The sequence below is a fragment of the Cucurbita pepo genome, chromosome LG01 (assembly GCF_002806865.2).
Source record: "Cucurbita pepo subsp. pepo cultivar mu-cu-16 chromosome LG01, ASM280686v2, whole genome shotgun sequence".
NCBI lineage: Eukaryota > Viridiplantae > Streptophyta > Magnoliopsida > Cucurbitales > Cucurbitaceae > Cucurbita > Cucurbita pepo.
This window is the reverse complement of record NC_036638.1, coordinates 6,614,975-6,631,707: the sequence shown is the minus strand read 5'-3', so window position 1 is coordinate 6,631,707 and position 16,733 is coordinate 6,614,975. Positions and strand designations below refer to the sequence as shown.

The 16,733-nt window shown below is 36.3% G+C and overlaps 2 protein-coding genes, 1 long non-coding RNA gene and 1 other non-coding gene across 4 annotated transcripts in view; 3 read left to right on the top strand and 1 right to left on the bottom strand.

Annotated features, from left to right (window-relative positions):
• LOC111801105 (protein MLP1 homolog) overlaps positions 1-10,450 on the top strand; it is a 14,254-nt gene extending 3,804 nt beyond the window's left edge. The window contains exons 6-18 of the mRNA XM_023685091.1: positions 531-604; positions 1,398-1,515; positions 2,210-2,320; positions 2,448-2,524; positions 3,184-3,250; positions 5,581-5,646; positions 6,071-6,178; positions 6,271-6,401; positions 6,569-6,635; positions 6,735-6,802; positions 6,884-6,974; positions 9,652-9,722; positions 9,837-10,450. Of these exons, the coding sequence (XP_023540859.1) occupies positions 531-604; positions 1,398-1,515; positions 2,210-2,320; positions 2,448-2,524; positions 3,184-3,250; positions 5,581-5,646; positions 6,071-6,178; positions 6,271-6,401; positions 6,569-6,635; positions 6,735-6,802; positions 6,884-6,974; positions 9,652-9,722; positions 9,837-10,209 (1,422 nt within the window). The 3' untranslated portion in view covers positions 10,210-10,450. The remainder of the gene's footprint in view (positions 1-530; positions 605-1,397; positions 1,516-2,209; positions 2,321-2,447; positions 2,525-3,183; positions 3,251-5,580; positions 5,647-6,070; positions 6,179-6,270; positions 6,402-6,568; positions 6,636-6,734; positions 6,803-6,883; positions 6,975-9,651; positions 9,723-9,836) is intronic.
• A 1,672-nt stretch (positions 10,451-12,122) lies between these two features.
• Positions 12,123-16,401, bottom strand: LOC111790601. The gene is made up of 2 exons (XR_002814505.1): positions 15,724-16,401; positions 12,123-12,378 (listed from the first exon to the last, which is right to left on the bottom strand). It is a non-coding gene; the product is annotated as an uncharacterized LOC111790601 (long non-coding RNA).
• Positions 13,501-15,755, top strand: LOC111790591 (probable membrane-associated kinase regulator 4). The gene has a single exon (XM_023671561.1). It carries the CDS (start codon positions 13,715-13,717, stop codon positions 14,762-14,764), a length of 1,050 nt encoding a protein of 349 aa, XP_023527329.1. The 5' UTR covers positions 13,501-13,714; the 3' UTR covers positions 14,765-15,755.
• Positions 16,288-16,403, top strand: LOC111782867. Its single transcript, XR_002813213.1, has one exon. It is a non-coding gene; the product is annotated as a U5 spliceosomal RNA (small nuclear RNA).
• The last annotated feature ends 330 nt before the right edge of the window (positions 16,404-16,733 follow it).

Below are 16,733 nucleotides of genomic sequence, written 5' to 3'. Positions count from 1 at the left end.
TTTTTTTTTTTTTTTTTTTTTTTTTTTTTTTTTTTTTTTTTTTTTTTTTTTTTTTTTTTTTTTTTTTTTTTTTTTTTTTTTTTTGTGGGGTCTTTGCCTGGGGCTTGTTCGTTTGTGGGGTTTTGGTGTGAGAAATGATAAAATGTTTTGGGGAAAGGAGATGTGTTATTAGTAATGTTTGGTTCCTTGTTAGATTCTATGTTCCTCTTCGGGCTTTGATGATTAAGTTTTTCTATAATTACTTGTGTTAGGTCCTTTTTTGTTGGATTGAAACCTCTTTTTATAATTTGTTGTTTGGCTTCCCTTGTTTTGGGCTTCTCTTTCTCATAGTTCGGTTTCTATACAAAAGTGTTTTTTCTTTTTCATATTTTTATCAATCACAATATGTTACAAATTCAACTCTAGTAGTCTTCATACGATCTCTGCTGTGTGGTTTTATGAATTAGTAAGACAGGGCTGCTAGGCCTATCACATTTCCCCATTCCATTTCTTTTATTTGTGCAAAGTTTTACTGGAGAACTTAATTACAGGTGAAACGGGAGGAATTGCTCCAATTTGCACAAAGCGCAATTTCAGGGTTGAAGATCAGCGCTGATCTTGGGAGGTGGGCAGGAAATTAGTTATTTTGTTCTTTACTTCTTGGTCTCTACCAGTACAGCTTTTGTATGAGTTTGATGTTATATTATTTATTATCTCTGCTATATAGCGATTATATTTATTTAGTGGGTTTTGGCAGCCTTAGGGATCAAGGGTTTATTTTAGCCTTCTTTTTTCATTTAAGAAAAGGTTTCTTTTTGTTTGATTAATGTCTATGAGGGAGCCCCCCTCTATGATCTCCGTACTTACTAGTGGTATTTAAAATCTTCTCAGGCCTCTCTCTTATAAACAAATTTTGGTCATGTTATGCTTCCTATTGAAAGAATAAAAGTGCCCCTGCTGTTATTCCATCTGACCTCTACATTAATCCTGTCATACCCATAGATAGTGAGCAAGTTGAAGAAAAATGAAGAACAGTTGGAGACCAGATACCTTTTGTTTTCAGGCCTGGTTTTAGAGGATGAATTTTCACCTTCAAGGATAATGTACTATTGTCTTATATTTTTTACCTTTTATTTTCTTGTTTTTATACGTCTGCATGCTAGATACTGCTCAATAGTTTTCAGTTTTTGTATGCATTTTCCAAGTAATGAAGAGGATAGAGAGCGCCCTAGGTCTAGGCGGCATGCTAAGGAAATGATTTTCGGGAATGGAATGTTGTCTCTTTCTTTGAACTACACCCATCATCACTACACCTGCTAACACTCATTTCACAGGGGAAAAAGGAATTGAAGTTAAATGGTCAGAATAAGCTAACATATGGTCTTTTCTCTATGATTTGTCTGGCTTTCTGGTGACAGAGTAGATACTGAATTGTCCAATTTGAAGACAAAACTCGAAGGAATGTCAGCTGCCCGGATGTCATCAAATGCAGATTATGGCAGGACATCAGAAGAAACCACAATAGAAACAATTGAGGTGAGTCAGTTAATGGAAGTTATTATTATCATTATTTTTTAATAGAACTATGAAACTGAGTTGCAAAGGTAAATGCATCTATTAATGCTTTGGGCTGTAATGATGCATTTTGAAAAGAAAAGAAAAAAAAAGTTTGACTGAAGCATTTATTTTGTATGCACTAGACTAAGCATTGTTTACAGGCAGTTTAAGTATTTTAATTTTTTTTCTAGAATTTCTCTAACTATTTTTTATTATTGAAAATTTTAAAAAGTGCTTGATAATTGTTTAAAAGCTCTCTTAAAACTTGAAACACCACTACGAGTTTATAAGAAAAAGTTTTCTCCTACATAAATACTTTAAGAGGCATTTCAAACATACTTTTAGTGCGGCTGATAAATATGGCTCGAATTCTTGATGATTTTCGGAGCAGTGAGCATCTGTTATCCTATTGTTTGAGTTATTCATCCAACGACAAACATTTAAAATTTTTAAAATTTTTCTTCTCATTCCAACCAGCTATTATTAGACTGGAACGTCCAATTTACTTGGTTGACCTTTGTTTCTCTGAAAAGTGATATCTTTACATTTTGTATCTATAGCCTGTAGTGTCGAGTTATCACCTTGTGATATGAACTGTCAAGTAATGATCATTTATGAATTTGACGGAGTGGAAAAAGCTATTTGGGAACTCACTGCCCCATCTATGTGGCAGGCATTGAAAGCCGCACTCTCTCACATACGAATTTGTTCTAGAGTGGAAGGACTTTTGCTGAAGAAGAAATTACTAAACAATGGAGATTCTCCTGAAACTCATGCTCTGAAGGTATTGATCTGGAGATCCCTTGATCCTGTCAGTCAAAATTTTACTTTGACCCATTGTGCTTGTTTAAATTTAGCCTATGGGCTGCAATAAGTGGTACATAGCTGTAAACTTATCTACTCATATACAGATTGATAAATTGAAAGTCTTGTCGGAGTCTCTTTCAAACTCCTCTGTGAAAGCTGAAAAGCGCATTACAGATCATAGGTAAAGATCTCATTATCTTAAATGGTAATGAATTAGAATTCATACGTGTAGCTGCTTTTCCTTAGCTGAGATATGTTGCTATTCTCTGTACTATCTGTGTAGGACTTCACACGAGAAATTGTTTATAGCTTATCAAACTCTTTTCCACTTGAAGCGCTTCTAGTTGATGACTGGTTTTTTTAAGCTCTTGGAAATGCTTTTCTTATCTAGCTTGTGAGGGGTTTTCTCAACCCCTTGCCTTTAGGCTTTGTCTTTCTTTCAATATATCTGTTTCGTTGTTTTTTTTTTTTTTTTTAAGAAAAAGTTTTTTTTTCNCGAAGGGTGTTTTGGGTTTCTCCATTGCCTAGCACCTAGAGATTGTAAGGACCGATGGTGCATTTTTTCTGCATATCTGGAAATTAGAAATAAATATATTTATTTGTCATCCTAGGTAGTTGCAAAAAGCTAAGGAGGTGGGACATAGGAAATAAATATATTTTTTTGTAGTTCTCTTATTTCTTATATTTGCTAATTTCTTATTGGAATGGAATTACTTCTTTCAAATCCAACTTGTCCTTTTAGGTTGACATTTTGTCTTTTTAAAAAGTGGTGCACCACAGGTGTTTTTACTTTCATTTCATGCATATTTTTGATGTTTTCCCCCCTCTTTTAATTTGCAGATCGCATAAAGAGGAAGCCCTAAATGTTCGTCTGACCAAAGCAAGTGAAGTTGGTGCAAAAGAGAAGGTTAGGTGTTGTTTGGAGTATTGTTTAAAAATAGTTTTTGGCTTATTAGAATAAAGTTTTTTTTTTTTTTTNAGAAAATTATATCACATCTAGGGGTGGAGATTTGTACTTGCTTCCTCTTCGAGGAAGTAGATTAACTGTTTTGTTATGTGTCTATGTTGATTAAAAATAGGATTTTTAATTTTTTTCAAACTATTTTTGTGGGATAAGAAACAGAAATATATAAACAAAAACTACCACACAACCTAAGGGCAAAGGGGTGAGGAGCCCCCAACTCAAAAGAACTAATGAAGCACTACCTCGAGATAGGATTTGAGTTAGGCCATAATTACAATGGAATATCTCGTCTTTTGGACACCACAAGGAAGAAGTAATTTGTACATTGTAGCAAAAAGCTTAAAAGTATAGGACTTATCTTTGAAAATCCTCTTTGGATAGGGTACTGGATTGGAGGCCCTTTCTTTAGAGGCGCTCCTTTCTTTGTGGGCTGTTTTTCTTTTTGGTGGCTCATGTTTTCTTTCATTTTATTCCCAATGAAAGGTTATTTCTTATAAAAAGAAAAAATCTTCGAAGATCCTCTCATTTCTGTACTTCTAATTCTTCAAGACAAGCGTTCAGGCAGTACACCTCCACAAAGCAAAAAAAAAAAAAATATAAAAATAAAAGAAAAGGCAAAAGACAATAAAAGATATCTTCACCCATCAATTTAACAAATTAAAAATAATAGAATATAATTAATTTTTTAATGAAAAAACCTACTTTCATTGCGAAGGAAATGAAAGAATAGTAGGACATCCCAAAAAAGAAACAAGTCCAACAAAATGGACCCAACTAATGTGAGGGGCTCTAATCAAGAATCAATAAGAATAAGACCTGGCGAGTAATTACCCAAAAAAAAAAAAACGTCACTGACGCTCGAAGAAAAATATCAAACCTAATGAGGGACCATACATCGACAGGGTCCTTCTCCACTTCTCTAAAGTTCTTATTGTTCCACAAAAACCCTTCTCTTGATAAGGCGGATGAAGAAGGAACTCCTTGATCATCTCCAAGTAGTTTCAAATTACTTGAGCAAACGAACAACTCCAAAGAATATGATCCAAGTTTTCCTCCGCCCTGCAATAAAGAATGCAACAAAATGGACCTACCAAAGAAGGCATCTTCCTTGAAAGTGGATCAAGGATGTTCACACTTCCGTGGATAACTGGAAAACGAAGAATTTCCCTTGCTTTAGAACTTTCACTTTCCATAGAGCAGAAAGACTGTCACCAGAGGGAAAAAGGTCTAATAAGCAGCAAAAGAACGAGTACTCGAAAAACAAACATCTCTTCTCTCTTTTCTAAGCTGAATCTCACCGATCAAAAGCAGGAGAGTCATTACATCCATTGGTTTTCTATTGGACAAAAAGTAACAGAAAATGAAGAAAAAAGAGGGAGGGCTCCCAAAATGGAACTAGACATCAGTCACAAAGCAGTTTTTCATAGAGGACAAATGATACAAATAGAGAAACATAAAGGAGAGGGGTGTATCCCCTACCCGCCTATCCTCTCAGAAGTATGTTTCCTTTCTGTTACCCACAAAACAATGAACAACGTTAGAAAAACAAGAGAGCTCATTTACAGTTTCTTTTCATAGATTTCTGTAAGTGCCTTTAATCCTCTCCAGCATCCACTCATAAGGATGAGGACCAAACTTGCTCGTTATAATCTAATCCTATGCCAAGGGATAGTCAACTCAAGGGGGAATCGCCAGAGCATTTTTCCTAATAGGGCTCTGTTACGAATCCTTAGATTTCCTAAATTCTAGCCCCCAAGGTTTACCAGCTTCCCCACCAGCTCCAATTCACGAGATGCCCTCATTAGCCCCTCCCCATTCGAAGTCCTTTACAAGTCTCTCACGACTTTTACACACACAACACAAAGCTCTGAAAAGGGAAAAGAAGTAGATAGGCATCCCATTCAGCTGCGAATGAGGGTCATTTTGCCACCTCTAGAGAAAAAACTTTTCTTCCACGAGGGCAGCCTCTTTTTACTATGTCCAAGGGGTATAAAATAATTATTAGGAATTAGATTGCTAAACATTTTTTATAAACAAAATTTAAGTATAATTCTTAACATCAGTCAGGATCTTGATCGTGTTTTTGATCGTGAATTGTATTGAGGACCTACTTTGCAGCCTTATCTTACTGTGTATGTTCAATCATATTTTATACCTATTTTGAACTTTGTGTTACGTATGTTGTAGACTATAGATATGTCACTTAATTATGACCATACAGGTTATTACTTGGTATGTTGAAAACTCGAGTATATGTTTTCAATTATTTGCAGGAACTAACTTCAGAAATTGCAGAACTTGAAAAGCAGAGAGATGATATTGAAGCTCAATTAAAAAAGGTTTTTCTCTGTTTTCCATTCCTGATCTTTTGGTTAACCATGATACAATGAAGAAATGAACCCTTTTCACTTGTGCTGCTCATTCACTGTACTTGTACCTAACTTTTATGCTACAGTATTTTCATTGATACCAAAGTCATTCCTGTGCCTGAGATAACCGAGATGCCTGAGGATTTTCATATAAATTTGTAAATATCGTGGCTGTAAACTCTTGATGTTTTTGATCCCTTGATTGAGAGAGTTCACTATGATTTTTTCTTTATCGGACGTAATGTACATTTTAATTTCTATGATTTCGTTAGTGGATTATGAAGTTTGTTTATCCATAGAATATTAAATGTTATGTTCTTTTTTCCACTTTCCACATTCTTGTATTACGTTGAACATATGTAGTCACTATATGGTATATGGTATTATGCCGTAGGTTAATATCTCCTTGGCTGCTGCGCATGCACGCCTTCGTAATATGGTGGAAGAGAGAGATCAGTTTGAGGAGGCCAACAACAAGATTGTTGCACATTTAAAGACAAGGGTGCATTTTTTGTTTGCTTTTGATGTATCATTATGTTATTTTCTTGTACGTTCTCATTCTCATCCATTATATATTCTCTCTGAATGCTTTAGGAAGACGAGCTGTTGAAATCCATTGCCTCGTGTAAGACAGAATCAAATGTTTTGAACATTTGGATGAACTTTTTGGAAGATACGTGGAATATCCAATGCCTGTATAGAGAAAATAAGGAGAAGGAGGTCAAGTATGTATTTTAGGCCATGCTTGTTATTTTTCATCAACTTAGTATTAGAACTTTTCCAAGAGATTTTTTGGAGTGCTCTAGTGATGGAATATGCAAAAGAGAATTGTACAATGTTTCTTCTCTCAATTGAGTTCTGTGAAACTTGAATACTTCTTTTCTTTCTGAAGTGATGCGTTGGAAAAACATGAAGGTTACTTTGTCAACTTGGCTATCGATCTTCTATCTGCTTATAAGGTATTTATAATATTCATCAAAGAGTACATGGTGACTTATAATTTATGAATAAGCTCTGATCTCCCATGTCTGAAACCTTGCACGGATAATCTGATATAGAAAGAGTTGGATCCGTCAATCAGCCGTATTGAAAAATTTGTGGAGAATTTAAAGAATTTGAGGCAGAGGTAACTTTTTCCCTTTTGTCATCAAGATCCTATTTTTTTTTCTGAAGCATGGCTTCTTATCTATCAAATCACTCTGGACAGGTCGCAGGAATCCACACTGGAAAGTGACGAGTCAAAAGTTCTTAGCCCTACAAATAATATTGAAAAGGAGTATCTAGACTATGAAGCAAAGGTATAACTTTCGATTACTTATCCAATTTATTTTAATTTCAATGTATGATGCGGTAGGTGAAGAGACTTCGTGTAAAATATGGTTCCCATTGCCCATCAAAATATGTATATTTTGAAACAGCTTATCCAACAGTATTATTTTTTCAATTATAATGATGCTGTGAATATATCGTGTAAACTGAGCTGATTACTGGTCATTTTTATAATCATTTAGATAGCATATATAAGCAGTAATCTGCTCATATTACACTTTTTCACATATTCAGCATGCTTAAAAGATGGAATGGCAGCATAACTAGTTCCTGGTTTACATTTGTAATAGATTTATTTATTTATATTATTCTTTTGGGTTAAGAAACATTTTGTTGATGTGATGAAGTTACAAAAAGTGAGAGTAGTTAAGCTAATTATAATTATTGTAAACAGACGAGGATGCTTCTTTCGAAAGTAATGGGGCAGATTCATAGATGGTAGACACTTAGGCTTGACTAATAGGATAAGAAAACTAAAGTTTCTCAATGGCAGAAATCTAGGCTTGACTATTCGTTAAATTCTTTTGGAAGTAATGGGCAGATTCATGTAAACCTTTGTGTCATCTCAACTCAGGTTCTCATTAACCTTCTTTTTTTTGGCATAAGGTGGGATGTTTGGTTTGGTTCCTCATTTAATATTCTGTTATTCCTATTTTTCAGCAGGAATGATTCTTTAAGAAAAGAAGGAAAAAATGATGCTTGTGCTTGGTTGTAATTGAATGACCTTTTCTGCCGTATTAATTTATATAGTTGGTGCGATCTGTCCTATCAAAAAGGTGAAAAAGGGAAAAAAAAAAAAGTAGTAGTTGTGATGTAGTAACCCAGTGTCTAATCATATTGACATGTGCATCTAATTTCTTCCCTCTGAAATGTCTCAATTTCGAATTTGGAGAACCCCATTGGGTTCTAGCCACTTTCTAGTCGATTTCAGATCTCTTACCATCAACAGAGCAGGGTGTTACATTGTACATTTGCTTATCATGCTGGTTTCGTTGGTTTTCTGGTCGTGTCCTGCTTCCCTTGTGCTACCTTACCATATTCTCCGACTGGTGCATATGCTAAGTTCTAGGTATTTTTTGGAACCTATCTTAGAAAAATGTTGAAAATAGACTTCAACTGGAAATTGTTATCTTCGTTTGAGGAAGACTTACTGTAACGATCCAGATCCACCGCTAGTAGATATTGTCCTCTTTGGGCTTTCCCTTTCGGGCTTCCCCTCAAGGCTTTAAAACGCGTCTGCTAGGGGAAGGTTTCCACACCCTTATAAAGGGTGATTTGTTCTCCTCCCCAACCAATGTGGGACATCACAATCCACCCTCCTTCGGGGCCCAGCGTCCTCGCTGGCACTCGTTCCTTTATCCAATCGATGTGGGACCGCCCCCAAATCCACCCCCCTTTGGGGTCCAGCGTCCTTATTGGCACACCGCCTCGTGTCTACCCCCCTTCGGGGAACAGCGAGAAGGCCGGCACATCGTCCGGTGACTGGCTCTGATACCATTTGTAACGACCCAGATCCACCGCTAGTAGATATTGTCCTCTTTGGGCTTTCCCTTTCGGGCTTCCCCTCAAGGCTTTAAAACGCGTCTGCTAGGGGAAGGTTTCCACACCCTTATAAAGGGTGATTTGTTCTCCTCCCCAACCAATGTGGGACATCACACTTACCTTCATCCAATTACTTTTGAGTAGGATTCCTATCTGCTACTTTTTTCTGTTAAACAAATTGAGCTCAGCGACTGATGTTTTGGAGAAGTGAACGAGAAATCCTTGGTAGTGGGTGGATAAGGGAAGCGGTCTCTTGGGCAGCTGGGATGATGTGGCTAAATCTGTTTGTGTGGGAGGTCATCAATCGAGAACCTTCAGATTAAAAATATTGGCTTCACATGCAAAGTTGTGGTGTCTTTGGAAATCCGTATCTCAGAGCATATCCCCCCTCCCCCCTCCTCTTTTTTTCTTTTTTCATTTTTCTATTGGGAATGGGCTGTGCAAAGTAAAGGTGGAAAGATGATAATATATATTTTGCAAACTTAAAACTTGCTCAGGAGAATTAAGAGGTCTGTTATCGTATGCCTCTGGCCTCATTTCCTAATGCCTGCTACTAGCGGGTGGTATGGATCATAAGGTTATTGTTTCTTTATTTTATCTCCTTGCATTTGGCCAAGTTTCTTCTAACCGTCTGGGAAATTTGTTCTTGATTTGTCGGTTGAGCTTCTGATCCCTTCATAGTAGAGGCAAGTTTTAGTGTTTCAGACCTTGTACTCTTATGTGTGGGGACATTTATGTGGAGAAGAATAGTAGATATATTCAAGATTGTTGGGATGTTTAGAATGCTGCACAGTGCTTCAATGCTTTTCTTTTGGTTTCTACTCTTTGTTTCGAGTCGTTTCTTGTTTTTTGATGTATGGATCATTGGGATGGTTATGCAGGACTCGTAAACTTAGAGCAGGTTCTTGCATGGGGCTTGTTTTTCAGTGCAGTTATTGGCTTGTTGTGTATATACATCTTTTTCGTTTTTAATGAATGCTTTGTAAAATATTGTCACAATTAATGGGCATATATCCGCTGCCTACAATTTTCCTGCCAAGTGTAATGTTGACTTCATCTCGGATGTTTGAACAACTATAACCTTGATTTGTTATCTTGCTTCAGATTATTACTACCTTCAGCGTTGTGGATAACATGAAAGAGCAGTTTTTGGCTCAACAAACTCAAGTTTCCAGGTAAGATATGGATGGAAATTTTGTGATATGCATTCTTTTCTAATTCTGCCTCACTCCTCTTTTGTCACATTTCATTATTACCCAAAAGCAACTCTTCTTTTTACCCCCATTCAGGAAGGATGATTCTAGAGTCCAAGAATTATTTGATGATATTGAAAAACTACGGGAAAAATTTGAAGCTATCGAGAGACCCAATCTAGAAATCGAAACTCCACCTCCAAAACCAGAAAATGAATCTAGAGAGGAGGTGCAGAGTAGTGTTCCCCAACCTCCGCTGGAAGACAGCAAGAACCCAAAAGATGAAACCGGTAATTATCTCAAACCACCTGCAGTCAAGGCAGAACAGACACTAGACACTGCAGCTGAGCTAGCTCAGCTGGAATCAGAATTCGGAAAAGTTGCTCACGACTATTCAGCAGAAGACATTGGTGAATGGGAGTTCGACGAGCTCGAAAGGGAACTGAGATCAGGTGACTCAAAGAACTAGCTCTGTCATACTATGTACGCATGAATGAACCAAACTAATTTATTATGAAGAAAGGTCGTAGGTTTGCGTTCGGCATTCCCCCAAAACTGCAAAATTGGATCATAATCTTTCTCTTGTAATTGTTCTTTGTACATTTTGTGGTTTTTTTATTTGTTCACTTGTATAAATTCTGGAACATTTGTGTTGTAATATAAAAGCCAAAGAAGGGAAACAGTCAAATCAAGAAGACTTAATATGCAAGTAAGTCCAAACTTTTAGATAACTTTACTGCAAGGGGTAAGTTTTTAGTTTCTTAAGCAAACCATACCATAGTGGGAGACCCCAATGTTTCCTGACAGATTAGTTGGTGTGGGGTTAGGAGATTTTTGTTAATATTGATATGTGCCAGAAAGGCTTCCTGATATGGTAGTTCTGGAATTTGTCTCATCTTTTGAAGGACACCATGATGGTGAATGAGCCTTCTCTGTCCTCAAGGATAGGTCACAGAAAGTAGTGGGCTGAAACATGCCTGGCCCAAATCTTTCTTGAAAGGGCAGCTTTGAAACAGTAGCAGTCATATCTTTTTGGCTGCAACTAATTGTTTTAGAGTTGTGGTGGGATAGAGAATGAAATTTCTACTTCCAATAAGAACCCTAGCTTGATAATAAAAAGGGATTCTAGTTGTCAACCCCCTTAGGCCTTGGCCAATAAGAAGATAGCTTTTCATCCTGATTTTCTGGGTGGTGGGTCTCTGAGATGGATCTTATTTGTGGCCTCTCTCTCTCTTGAATTTCTATGTTGATGTTTGATTAAATATCTGAGTTACTTTGTTTTGTGGTGCCAGTGAGCTGACCTCTCACACTCTATGCTTGTCATAAAGGGTTACTTATAAACTTATACTTTACTGATTTGTTACTGATTTGTTCTTTCGCAAAGCATGTTGTTAAATTTTTAATTTTGTTCTGAAAGCGTGTGGTTTGTGAAATCTAAAAGTTAAAATTTTGTTTATTTTAATGATATATATTAAAGTATATGGGTTTCTTTAAAGCTTATCGACAGGAGGGCTTAATTTGTTAATTTATAAACTATGGTAATGATTGGAATGTTTTTAAAACGTAAAGGTACAATTTTTGTAAATTAAGTAAAATCATGAGGTCTGATTACAGGACCCTCCCTCAATGGGTCGTTGGTACTTTTTTTTGCATTAAAAAAATGGAATTTGCAGCAATCCTTTTCATCTATAAACCAAGTTGGCAAATTAGAAACTCCTTTGTGATCGCAAGTGGGTTTTTGTTTGTCTTTTTAATGGTTCATTTTTTTTAACACAATTTTAAATTTTGTTTTGTTGTTTTGTTGTTTTTTTTTTTCCTCAGGGTGTACTGTTTTTAGAAATTTAAATTGTTTGAAAGAATTTTATGATTTATGAATATTATTTTTAGATTGAGATTGTCTTTTTGCTTGATCCTATAGGATAACTTTAAAAAGAATTATCATATTTTAATTATTGTTGACAACTGATGCTGATTTAATTATAAATTATGATTTAAGATTGGGATACAATAAATGACATCTCACAAAATTTTATCCATGACATCAGAAACTTAATTTGACGCCTTCAACAACTCATGAATTGTGAAAATTGAATGTGCTTAAATACAAAAAACTAAAAGTTCAAATTCAACACTTCAAATTCTCAATTCCAAGAAATAGATAGGAATTCTCCAAACATAGGCCGATTGTGTAATGATAGGAAGGTTTGCTAAGTATATATTTTGCGATATACTTACAATTCATTAAATTCAAAATCGAACACATTTGACAAACTCGGGTTTTTGTTACATATTCCTTGGTTCACTATAATCCGAACACAAACTACACAACTATGAGCTACCGAACTCCAATCGTTAGATTCATTAAATTCAAAATCGAACACATTTGACAAACTCGGGTTTTTATTACATATTCCTTGGTTCACTATAATCCGAACACAAACTACACAACTACGAGCTACCGAACTCCAATCGTTAGATCAAACGAGTGAGCGAATCATTCCAATCAAGTTCAATACATACATACTTCTCAGATATATTCCCAGAGCACACAGACTAGAACCTGACAAATTCTAGAGCTTCCTGTTTCTCACCTCTTAAGCATTTCATAAGTTGTGGAGTCCATGTACACCCTCCGAGGCTAATTATATCAAAACCGTTTGCATTATTTTGGAACTGAGGAACTCTAAAATAAGTTATCTTCGAAGAGAGTGAGACACAGCAAAAACGTGGAGAATGTAGTAAAAGGAGAGGACAATAGCAAAAATCTCAAGCATTCAAGGCAAAACTGATCCGGAATTTCACTCCTCCACTATTAAATGTCTGGACATTGTTAATTCACTGTAAGGTCATCAACTTTTTCCTATTGCTTGAATTTACAGGAGCAGTCTAAAAGTAAGCATTTGTGTAAAACATATAAAACAAAAGGAATGGAAAAAGAAAAAAAAAAGGAAGAAAGATTTGAACACTAGCCAATCAGTGTATTTGGATGGGAAAGTTATTAAAAAGTAAAGCCACCCAGGAATTCAGTAGAAAGAAAGAAAATCAGACAAAAGTGCTTCTGGAGCTCAAAGTAATGTTCTAGTTGAAAGAGGAGCTGTCTTCAATCATATTCTTGTTTATTAATTTTTTTGTCAAGGGCCACATGGAAATATGAAGGAGCTAGCATGCTGTATGAGAGCACAAAAGCCAGGTTTTGGGGCATGGTTTGGTTCTTAAATCTGATCTTTGTCTGTAGAGCCACACAGCTGTTGAAAAAGATGGCTAAATTACTTGTTTTATTTAATTTCAGGTGCCTGGTCTAAGAATCTTAGATTAGCATTTAGAAAGGAAACTTTGTGGTTTATCCCTTTTACTCTAAGCTTCAGAATACACTGTTGTTTTGCTTGAGTTCTACCTTCTATATCTATTCCTTTTGGAATAAAGTTCAATGTCTCAGCTAACCTAACCCTTTTTGTTTATTTGATTATAATTTTCTGCCTAAGAAACATTTCACCCAATTTCAGTGATTTGCAAGCAAAGTAAGCCCCCATGAAAAAGAAGCAAAATTTCACTATTTTAAATTCTGAATGGTTTTCTACATCACTATAAAAGAATAATACTAAAGAAAGAGACCAGACTATTTTAGTGCATTCTTTTGTAGTAGCACAGTGAAAAGCAATGAGAAATCAGCCACACACAAACAAATAAACAAATAAACAAATAAACAAATAAACAAATAAAGAAAATGAAACTAGTTCACTAGGTGTTAAAAAAAATCACTGAGAATTAATAAAATTGTGATATGGGTCAATGCTGGTCCAAGCAGAGTGGCTCCAATTCTGTTCTAATTTCCTATTTGAATGCATAGTTTATTCTCTATAGACCTGATATAAAGTCAAGCATCCTCAGTTGTAAAGGTGCTCCTACCCTTGAATCACCAGATAAAGCACAGTTTCATATAAGCAATTCCAGAGAGAGAGAGGGAGTTACTAGATATGGCTTTTGACATCCCATCTTATGATCCATCAGATGATGACTATATAGACATGGAAATTGGTTCATACACCAACTTTCTCTGCGACTCCAAAAGCTCTCCGCGCCAATCCAGAGAGTTCGAGTTTCAAATGTCTATGAATTCTCGGGGGAGAGAACCGACGACTTCTCCAGCTGATGAGCTCTTCTACAATGGGAAGCTTCTTCCCCTTCATCATCCCCCACGCCTGCAAATGGTAGAGAGACTCTTGCAGAAGTCTAGTTCTGATTATGATTTCAGAAAAGACACTTTTGAGGAATTTTTCAGCACTCCGTTAACCACTTCTATCAATACACCTACAGCAACAAGTACACCTTTTGATTCTTGCAACATTTCTCCTTCCGAGTCCTTTCGGATTAGTAGGGAACTTAACCCAGATGAATATTTTCTAGAGTATTCAGCAGATGCGAGCTATTTGAATGGTGAAAGCTCAAAAAAGTCCTGGACTAAAAGGCTTAAACGTTCTACACTTGGTCTTAAGTTGAAAGCTTCCAGGGCTTACATCAAATCTTTGTTTACCAAAACAGGTTGCTCAGATGAGTCCTGTGCAGTAGCTGCAAAGATTGCAGATGAAGGATCAGCTTCAAAAGCCAATGAATGTTCAAAAAAGGGCGCCAAAGTGGAAAAGAGAAAGCCCTTTGGACCAATTTCAAGCTCCATCTCCAATTCCAACAAAGACAAAGGCAATACGGAAAGCAGCAGTAGCAATAGAAGATCATTCTCATTGGTCATTAAGAGGCAACCAAACATCAAACCATCTTCTGCATCATTAAATCCCACTTCCTCTTCATGTCCAAACAATTCGAGCGGGTATTACCTGAAGAGATGTGGCAGTGTGAATTCAGAGATTGAGAACTCAATTCAGGGAGCAATTGCACACTGCAAGCAGTCTCAATCTCAGCAACCATTGCGTTCAAGGAAGACAGTTAGTGAAGTTGGAATTTACTTATTATCATCCTCCAGCCTTACAGTTTCTGATGATCAGGAAAAACCAGAACTTTGCAGGGGCTGATAAAGACTGATAGAGAACAAGAAAGTACAGACATAATATATCAATGACATCTTCTTCTTCTTACAAGAGTCCTATCTTGGGTATGCTATAAGTCAACGCAAAATGTTGTTCATGGCTATCTGTAATTTGTACTGTCGAGTACAATATGTAGAACTGTGTGAAAATGCAACATAATGTCAGTCTTAACCAATTTCAGCAACTATTTCCGATCTTTTCATTAGATAAATCCAAATCTCCAATAAATAAGGACCAAAGACGTCCTTCTATGTAATCAACCAAATCCATAAAGCTGGTTATACATTGAAGAAAGCCCCTGCTTATCGCACTCATGAGGGTAAAAATTTCCATTGTGTAGGAAACCATCATTGGTTTGGGGAGGCTTTCATGTTAGGTTTCGTAAATTAGGTAATGTGCTTGAAATTGTGAAGTCTAGAATTGGAATGCCTGCACTTAGAATATACACAGGCTTAGTTCTCATAAATCCAGATCACCGAAGAAAATCCTACATTATTCATTCTCGTGCAATGTAATGTAGAATCTCATGCACTCTCCATTAATCTAGCTCAAATCCACACAACAAATTGACCTGAAAACTTCCTTATTCTCTAGATATCGCCCAGTAAAAAGTCATTCGCGAATTCGACTGAATCAATTCATCGAGTATTCAATTAGTCAGGCGCAAACTACACTATCCAGAAACTAACCTAGAAGACGGCAATGCATGCTACTTTCTTCTCGATCAACAGACGGTAAAGTGGAGTCTCGAAATTCAAATAATAGGCAAAATCATCATGTTTTCTAAAGAAAATCTTTCGATAATCGATAAGTTTACAGTTCTCTAATCATAGAAAAAGAAACAATCAGGACTCCGAACAACTAGTTATCTGCCTCCCAAAATTAGAGCAACAACGATACGCTTTGAGAAATTGAATATGGAAAAAGGAAAAGAAAAGACTAACCTGAAGCAAGCGCCGTGTTCACAGCCATGAAAATGCATCACGCACTAGCTAGTGTATCGCAAATTAATTGTATAATGTGTTGTAGATGAAAATGCATCACGCACTAAGAGATACGAGTTCCGGATTCCCGTTCTAACACGTTGAACCCAAAAAAGGAAACTAGATGCAAATTATAGAACCATATTAAAAATCTAAAGATTCCACTACAATTTAGTCCAATTCCTTAATTAATTTGTGACAAATTTTGTATTATTTTTGTCGATTACATACATGAATTCTTAAAATTATTTTTCTTAGTGTTTCAATCCCTTTCTCTCTTCTCTCCCTTCATGAAGCCTACGGCGGATGCTGAGAGCAGAGGAGCGGAGGCGTCCACGAGGCGGACTCGCGGGTGGCCTGGTGGAGAATTTGAGCACACCGAGAAGGGACAAAATTATGAGGGCGTTCTGTAAGGAACAAAACTCAAGGGTGTTGGAGCAGTATTGTCCCACATCGGTAATGTCTGTGTGTTCGAGAATTCCCAGAGGTATAAAAGGAACCAGCCAGTGGAGGGACAAATCACGGAGCCGTGCGGTGAGCACAGAGCGAACTATTCTTTCGCCTTTTACTAAAGAATACCGTGTGCTCGCCGCTCCAAGCGGCATACGCCTATTTTTGGAGGGTCCTTCCTTCGGGGTGGTCCCTACATTACTTAGTTTAAATTTTTTAATTAAATGAATATAGTCTAAATTTATTAATAAAATCTTTCTGTTTGTTATATGATGTTGTATGGATCAAGGGGTGTACGGTGGTTAAGTATGAATATTTTAAATTCTACTTGCAAATGGATTTTGAAATTTTGTTGTTTCATGTTTTTTCTTATTTATTTTTGTATATTATATGATTACCCTTAAGAATTTAAAATAATTGAAATGGTTAATGTTTGGGTGGCCAGAATGTTAAGAGATTGTGAGAAGTAAGAACTAATATCTTTTGTCGTGAGAAGAGAACTAATATCTTTTATGAGAGAT